General features: G+C 48.8%; 2 protein-coding genes across 4 annotated transcripts in view; both read right to left on the bottom strand.

Annotated features, from left to right (window-relative positions):
- The window catches only part of Slc23a3 (solute carrier family 23 member 3), a 9,563-nt gene extending 5,276 nt beyond the window's left edge, over window positions 1–4,287 (bottom strand). Inside the window, exons 1-7 of the mRNA XM_021167863.2 lie at window positions 3,406–4,287; window positions 3,122–3,279; window positions 2,916–3,013; window positions 2,672–2,748; window positions 2,320–2,501; window positions 1,873–1,993; window positions 938–1,052 (exon numbers count right to left, since the gene is read on the bottom strand). Of these exons, the coding sequence (XP_021023522.1) occupies window positions 938–1,052; window positions 1,873–1,993; window positions 2,320–2,501; window positions 2,672–2,748; window positions 2,916–3,013; window positions 3,122–3,279; window positions 3,406–3,576 (922 nt within the window). The 5' untranslated portion in view covers window positions 3,577–4,287. The remainder of the gene's footprint in view (window positions 1–937; window positions 1,053–1,872; window positions 1,994–2,319; window positions 2,502–2,671; window positions 2,749–2,915; window positions 3,014–3,121; window positions 3,280–3,405) is intronic.
- A 1,211-nt stretch (window positions 4,288–5,498) lies between these two features.
- The window catches only part of Cnppd1 (cyclin Pas1/PHO80 domain containing 1), a 7,080-nt gene continuing 4,490 nt past the window's right edge, over window positions 5,499–8,088 (bottom strand). For all 3 annotated transcript variants that reach the window (XM_021163419.2, XM_021161894.2, XM_021162678.2), the window contains 3 exons: window positions 7,507–7,568; window positions 7,075–7,192; window positions 5,499–6,678 (listed from right to left, as the gene is read on the bottom strand). In XM_021163419.2, coding sequence (XP_021019078.1) covers window positions 6,145–6,678; window positions 7,075–7,192; window positions 7,507–7,568 — 714 coding nt within the window. In that variant the 3' untranslated portion in view covers window positions 5,499–6,144. The remainder of the gene's footprint in view (window positions 6,679–7,074; window positions 7,193–7,506; window positions 7,569–8,088) is intronic.

Here is an 8,088-nt window from a genome sequence, read left to right on the forward strand (position 1 = left end):
GCTGGCGGGGACTGGGAGGAGGAGCTGGATACAATCAAGATGCATTGTATATGTGTATGGGACATATCAAAAAACAATCAAAAATACTCTTAAAAAGAGCACTTCTAAAAATAAATCATCTAAATTTTAAAATAAAACCAATTCTTTCAACCTCTCTAATAGTATCAGATTGCTCATTATTTTCTTTCACCATAAAGCCTAGTTGTCCTTCAGAACACATAGCACGATGACAAGTTCACCTTTGCTTAGGTGCTTATATGACTCTATCTGTATGCCCCAATGTCAGTTCCATGGAGCAGTTATTATTACACCTATATGTCTCACTATGCCTGCCATATGTTTAGGACCTAATCAGAACTCAGCGGGGCCATTATTAAGCTGTTAACTATAGGGCTAGGGTAGAGAGTTTCATGTAAAGCACTTGCTGAGTATACACAAGCTCCTAAGTTGATAGACCCCTACCACCGTGATGAATAAACATGAGTGACAAAATTTCATACACACTGACTCCAAGGCTCTAACTACAGTTCACCAACAGAAATCTCCACAGGGCCTGATAATATATACTTGTTAATTGGTCAGGAGTGTCAGGAGTAATCAATGGGGTGGAGGGAAATATACATGTTGGCTTCACAACACTGACCCAAGCAAATACACCTGCAGTGTGTGTTGGGGGGACCCTGAAAGTTGGCAATCTCTCCAATTTTCTTTGAGTAAATATGAAATGAGAAGTGAGTTCCATTAAATCTTTCCGTGGGATTTTTTTTTGGGGGGTCAAGGTATGTAATTGAGGACAACTTTGAATTTTGGATCCCCCTGCCTCTACTTCCCAAGTACTGGAATTACAGATGTGTGCCACCTCATCTGGCTGAAGTCTATTAAATCTTGACTCGATTTGAGCAAGAGAAGCGGAGCGCATGGGAAAAAGAAAGCCTACCTGGGTGTGGCAGCCAAAACCAAGGTGCATCCGAGGGCTCAGACAGCTGCAGAGGGATAGCACTCGTACCCACAAAGGCAGAGATGAGCCACACACAGACCACAGGGGCAAGCACCTGGAGAGCAATACTGACATGACAAAGAGCTCCCTCTTCCCCCTGAACCGTCCGGGGCAGCCTGGGTGAGTGAGGTCAACAGAAACTCAGAAAGGAGTCCACATCAGTCCATTTTTTTTTTGTTGGCTTCAACTATTTTATTGTATCTTATTTTTGAGACATGTCTCTCTATGTAGCCTTGGCTGTTCTGTAACTCACTCTATAAACCAGGCTGGCCTGGAACTCACAGAGATCTACCCAAGTGCTAGGATTAAAGGTGTGTGCCACCGTGCTCAGCTCAACTACTTTAGTTTTAAGGGTTGGAGGGTGGAGATGGTGCTTGAAGGGCAGAATAGGGACTTGGGTTCTGAAGCAGGAGTTACCAGCAGTTACAAGCTACCCACATGTGTGCTGGGAACTAAACAGGGGTCCTCAGGTCCTCTGGAAGAGCATCAATATCTTAACTGGTTTTTTTTGTTGTTGTTGTTCACGTATCCCATGATGGGCTGAAACTTTCTTTTCTTTTTTTTAAAGATTTACTTATTATTATATCTAAGTACACTGTAGCTCTCTTCAGATGCACCAGAAGAGGGCGTCAGATCTCATTATGGATAGTTGTGAGCCACCATGGGGTTGCTGGGATTTGAACTCAGGTCCTTCGGAAGAGCAGTCGGTGCTCTTAACCACTGAGCCATCTCTCCAGCCCTGGCTGAAACTTTCTAAGTAGCAGAACTTGAACTCCTGAATTTTCCTGCCTCCACCTTCCCAGTATGTACCTCACTTGGCCATGCACATCAATCAGCTTTTCTAACTTCATTTGCCCAGAGTCCCACCTACCTACCGAAAGGAGTCGGAAGACGGGAATATAAATGTGAGTTGAAGTTGAAGATGGCCTCCAGGAGCAAAGGGGTACCTGGCATGAACCCAGGTGCTGAGAGCATACCACCATGAGCAGGATGAGCCTAGGAAAGAGAAGGGAGTCAGAAGTATCAGAGTTGCAGGTCAGAAGCATCAGATTCCTGAATGATGACCATGTGAGTGTGCAGAATATCATAAAAGGAGGTCCCAGGGCAGAAATGCCTCATGGAAGGGGTAGGGAGGTACCCTGAGGTATCATACCACGTGACTATGAATATCAGGGAGACTGAATAAATTAAGGGAAAGCCTTGGATTCCAAATCCAAAAACTGTCATCCCTGCTCGGGTGGCTGTGGAATCTGAGCAGCTCTGCCCTCCCTCGGTCTCTACACCTACTGGGCTACCACCCAGCCCTCTCAGGACTCACGTACAGCAAGGCCAGGCCCCAGTGAGCAGAACAGAACTGGGCCACCTCCTTGTGGGCAGAAAGCCCTGCCACAACCAGGCTGGGAGCCAGCACCAGTGGCCCACAGTAGGGGAACACACGGCCAGGCACCCCTAGAAGTCCTATAGTGCCCTGCAGCAGCCCGGACACCACCACTGCCCCCGACACCTAAGGGAGTAGAGAGGAGGACAGATGAAGAAATTCCACTCAATCAACTATCTCCGAGGATAAGCCCCTGCCTAACTCCTCCCCTTATCATCAGTATCTAATGATGGGAACAAGAGCCTCTTCAGGCTGGGGCCATCCAGTCCTTCTGCTGTCTTCTCCCAGGCACTCACCTCTCGGAGAGAAGTGTTCCAGAGCTCCAGGTCATGGCAGCTTCTTGTCAAACTACACAGGTGCAGTGAGAGGGAGGCTGGAAGTTTGGGGTACAGAAAGATGATGAAGATGGAACAGAGGCTCTGTGCTCTCCTGTCCTAGCTGATGCCTGGCATAACCCCAAAATCTCTACAATGCCCAGGACCACCCAACCTCCAGCCTCCATGTACCTCTGCCACTAGCCCACCTTTGCTTTGTACTAACCATTTCCAGGTGTCTTGGTCGTTAGAGGTAGCTTCTGGTTTGTCAGCACCAGTGCGGGGATAAGAAACTCTAGGGACGGAGCCTGGATTAGAGGTAGCCTGTAGGGACAACAGCCCCGGCAGGTTTGGAAACATGTGGCAGTCAACAGGATTGCCCTAAATGTCTTTCTGAGAGACTACACCCTCTCTCAATGGAGTTCCCCTCACCTGCTGCCCATCCAAGTCTGCAGGACCGTAGACAGGCCACATGAAAAGAAACTGGAAGCCAGGAGCTGAGCAGGTGGGTATGAGAGCCCTCCTGGGGGAAGACCGTGAAGCAGCAGCAGGTGGGAGGCCCAGAGCAAAGATGCCAAGACCAGGAAATGCTGGAGATAGAGGAATGGAGAGGGAGGAGCTTTCGAAATACCTATGTGTAGGTTTCTCATGACTCACTGACTCCCTCCAAATAGCCACTTCAGATAGTGCCAACTCCTACCGCCTCCACCTCCTACCTGTAGAGCCAGAAGACAGCTGAGCCCCCAGGTGGAAGGCCCACACACCCGAGAGGCCCAAGAACGGGAGGAAGGATTCTGGAGAGGGGGTAGCAGTGGTGGCAGGGGAGCAGGGGTATCCTGGGAGCCCACAGATAGAAGTGGAATGGGATGGAGAGGTGATCGGCTCATGCTGCCCTGACTTGATTGCGTCTTGGCTGCCCCAGGCTAGTTGAATAAGGAGTAAGAGATCAAGAGTTTGGGTGGAGTAAGCTGGCTACGTGGGTGGGGAGGGAGTCGGGGGTGTCAATGAAGCGGAGAGAAGGGATAAGGGTTTGGAAGTAGGACGTGGCTCTTTCACCTTTGCCCAGCTCTTGTGCAAATTCCATCAGCCATTAACCTAGCAGCTGAGTCCTGGACCCCTCCCTCAAGAATGTTCATCCATATCCACTGCTTCTAGACCAGGCTCTGGAGATGAGAGTTAGGGGACATCTATCAAAACAGCCTGAGGAGATTGTGCAAGCTACCTCTTGTCATCAACACTGAACATCGCTTCAGTTAGGTACATATTTTTCAGCCAAACAAGACATGTCCCAGGTCAGTTCAAAACAAAACCTGTCTGTAGAACGCCCCTCATCCCTTATGACAATGACCACGTAGATAACAGTACTCGCTGTAAGGCAAGAGCACTTAACAGCAATGTGTATTACAAAATGTGAATGGGCACAAATCAGAAGACAATGGACCGGTCTGCTGCCCACACCCATAAATAGGATCGCTGTGGATGTGACAGCTACATTGCCAGCCGATAATGACACTTTACTGGTAACTCAGATGTCATAGCCATTGGTGAACCTGGTTTGCTATAATAGTGAGTGAACTTCTGGAAAAACATTAAACAAAGTATACATTTATTTACTTTATAATTCCCTGAAAACTGAGGCTATTATTTTTGAGATTATCATTACATTATTTCTCCCTTCCCTTCCCTCCCTCAAAACCCTCCCCTATGCCCCTCCATCTCATTTTTCAAACTCATTGTCTTTTTCATTATTACAAGAACATATATATGTACACATTCCTAAATGTAACCTGTCAGCTTGTATAGTTATTCCTATGTGTGGTTTCAGAGCTGACCATCTGATATTGGATGATCAATCAGGATGCTATCTCTGGGGAAGGCAACCCCTCCCACTTGAAGCACTCCTTAGGCATCTTTGTGTTGGGTTGAGGCCTCAGGTTTCTTTTTTCTTTTTCAATGCACAAAAGTGTTTACACTTAAAATAGAGCATTAGGATTGGGTAGGGTTGGTGGCACATGCCTGTATCCTGCCGCTCTGAAGGCAGATGTGAGCAGATAGCAAGTTGCAAGTACCAGGTTAACCTAAACCTCATGAGTCCATTTCCAAAAGCAGGTAAGTTAACTCCAGGCTCAGATTTTCATATATGTGATGATGTCTTGGGAATTGCTCATAGTAAAGGAGGTTTTAAGCCCTTTAGGATATCTAAGCATCCCACTCGGGCTGGGGAAAAAAAAATGCCAGGAGAAATCTCAAAGGTTATAACAAAAGGTCAGTACATTTCTACAATGACCCCTTGGGGGCTGCAGCTCCTCCAGTGCACAGACCTTTATTCCCAGCCCCCACACTCCCTAGGTGATCGTTAGCAACTGGCTACAGGTCCACACACACCAAAGAGGGTTCTTCCAGTGATGACCCAGCTCTGGGTCTTCAGCACCAGCTCCTTCCATAAGTCACCTTGGTGAAGAGGTCAACAGAGCTTGCATTCCAGGAGCTCAACTGGAGGTGTGTTTTGAACCATAAGGATCCACAAGGCTGGTACCCACCCAGGATATGTGACACAGACAGGGCTTTCCCAGGCCTGGGACAGTCACCACTTGTACCCCATGGCAGGCCACATCCAGCAATTTCAGGGCCCCCAAGAAGTAGCAGCAGGGATGCAGGAAAGCTTGAAACAGGAACCAATAACTATTAGGAAGTTCTAAAACAGCTCAGAGAAAACGCCTACATAGTGATTACAGGACTGTGCATCTGACCTGGGAGGCACATGAGGGATAGGAGAGCAACAAAGAATGCTGCAGAAGGAAAAGGCCAGGCCATGCAACAGAAACTGTTTATTGAAACCTCAATTCTATAAAAGCGTGAAAAACCCAGATACAAAGCAGTGGTAACCAGAGAGGCCTGTGAAGAGAACACCCAAAAAGGCAGAGTGGGAAGCCTTGGAGCAGGATGCTATGGTTGGAAGACAAAGGGACAAGGTTAGAGGACCCAGCAATTCTTGGCTGTGACAGGGAGCCTCCTGGCCCTCAGCAGCTCTCATCATGGTTCTCAGCCTCAGAGACATCACAGAGACCCACATCAATCCTCTCCTCCTCTCTCCTCCACTTCCCACACCTCCCACCTTTACCTTTCCATCTTTGGAAACTTCAAAGCAAAAAATCTACTTCCCTGGGCTTGTGGAGGCAGAGAGATAGGTGGTTCTCTGTCATCTGTGGCATGCCTCTGGTCACTGAGCTGACACTGTCCCAGGCACCACTGGTGTCCTAGCCTGCTAGCCAGACTCTGAGGTCTAGGAGAGTGAATGACCTTGTAATGCCCCCATAATCCCTTATGCTCCTACCCAGGAGGACAGGGGACCAGTCAAGGGCCCAGAGAGGTAGCAAAAATCTAAATCAAGTTTTCCTCTTCCAGGTTCTCTCAAGGACTCCCACACCCTCTCAATGTACTCTTCACAGCCCTACCTAGCCTGGGGAAATGACAGACTTGAGATGAGCCAGCTCCATGACACTAAAAAGCGAACACTGCTGGGGCTGGAGAAATGGAGGGGCCACTGGGCTCCAGAGCCAGGGTGGGGCCAGGCCGCGGGTATGGTAAAAGGGGCGGGAAGGCCCAATAGACACTGTTCGGTTAGTGTGGCAGGCACGGCAGTTTGGGGGGAGTCTCTGAAACTTCTGGCAAAGGGGACATTTGTGGAGAGGAGTAGGAGGGGCAGGAGGGTCTGGGGGAGGTCTCAGAGGGGGAGTCAATGGGGCCAGAAGACTGCCCCAGAGTGACAGCAAGTCTACATTGCCTTCCAGGCAGCTGGAGACATTAGTCAGGCACTGTGACACAGGGGCAGGTACGCAGGGCTGCACGAGGCTCTTGGAGACCAGTGTGAGTTCAGGAGGACCTGGTGAGGGGCTGGAGGACAGCCCCAAGGACTGGTGTATTACAGCCACTGATGCTACAGCTAGGGCCATGCTGCTCACGTATGCCACAGCTAACAGGCAGGACAGCTGCAGGAGAAAAGATAAAACAAAACAGCAGGCTGTTGATTATCTGTCACTACCCACTACTAGTCTCTCAAGTCCAAGTTCTCTGTAACTCCCCTTGCCTCCTCCACCCTCCCACCTAGTCTCAACTTCTTCTGAGCCTTTTAGAATTTGCTTTTCTCTTTTTTTCTTTTTTCTTCTTTTGGTTTTTTCGAGACAGGGTTTCTCTGTGTAGCCCTGGCTGTCCTGGAACTCACTCAGAAATTCGCCTGCCTCTGACTCCCAAGTGCTGGGATTAAAGGCGTGTGCCATCACTGCCCAGCTTAGAATCTGCTTTTCAACACAAACACTCACACACAGGGTCTCATGTGTGCTTGTCCAAGCCTACTCAAACCCCTCTTCCTCATAACCCCTTCTCACCTTTACCAGCCGCTGGCAGAGGGACCCCAGAGCCAGCTGCCACGTTGGCTGCTCCAGCAGCACACACAGGTCTGTGTAGGTGTACCAGCCCCGCCGCCGTCCCTGCTGCTCAGCCACACTAATAGGAAGGAAGAGACAAGGGGTTAGGGACTCTCTGCAGCTAGCCCAGGGCACCTTTATACCTTTCAGGACCCATCAGAAGACACTAAGGAGTTGACTGAATGCACAGATCCTTAGGCTACCCACTGATTCAGAAGGTGAGACCAGGACTTAAGTTGCTCACACCACCAAAGGGAGGAGGCAGAAGAGTTAGGCAATGACCACTTTGAGCAACTCTTTCTCCCAGATATACAGATCTTATCTCTAACTCCAGTGGCATTTGCCTAGGCCTCTAAATGCCTCCAACTCCTCTCACTAGTTCCTGGAACTCACCAGCTCTCCAGCCAACTTAGCACCTCAAAGATCTCCCGAGGATCAGTGTAGAGACGCCAATCCTGTGTACAAGAAAAAAGACAGGCATGGTAATTTATTCCTATGATACCAGTACTTGGAAGATTGAAAAAAATTACAAGTTACAAGCCAGCTTGGGCTACAAAGTGAGTTCTAGGCCAGCCTGAGCTGTAGTATAAGAATACCTCAACAAACCCTAAGTAAGTAAGAACAGGAAAGAGCCGCACTAATGTTAGCCACAAGCCACACTGACCTGATCAGAGCAGCTACACCACCAGCCACGATGTGCTGGCCACTCTCCGAAGAACCTGCGCATACTGTATCATGCTATCACCGCCTACCTGACCTCGAGTTATCCCCTCTAAAAAATGCAAGCAAGAAAATAAACCTAAGAAGGTCAGTGTCATATGGAGCTCAAAATCCACGGCAGAAAAAGCTTGATAGCAAATATTCAGAGGCTAGCAATACAGGTTCTGCCTCAAAGTATGTCCTCGGAGAAAGAGGAAGAAAGCCTCTACTTTGAGACTCATTGCTTCAGGAAGCTCTAGACTAGTCCTGAAAGGA

The sequence above is a fragment of the Mus caroli genome, chromosome 1 (assembly GCF_900094665.2).
Source record: "Mus caroli chromosome 1, CAROLI_EIJ_v1.1, whole genome shotgun sequence".
Taxonomy (NCBI): Eukaryota; Metazoa; Chordata; class Mammalia; order Rodentia; family Muridae; genus Mus; species Mus caroli.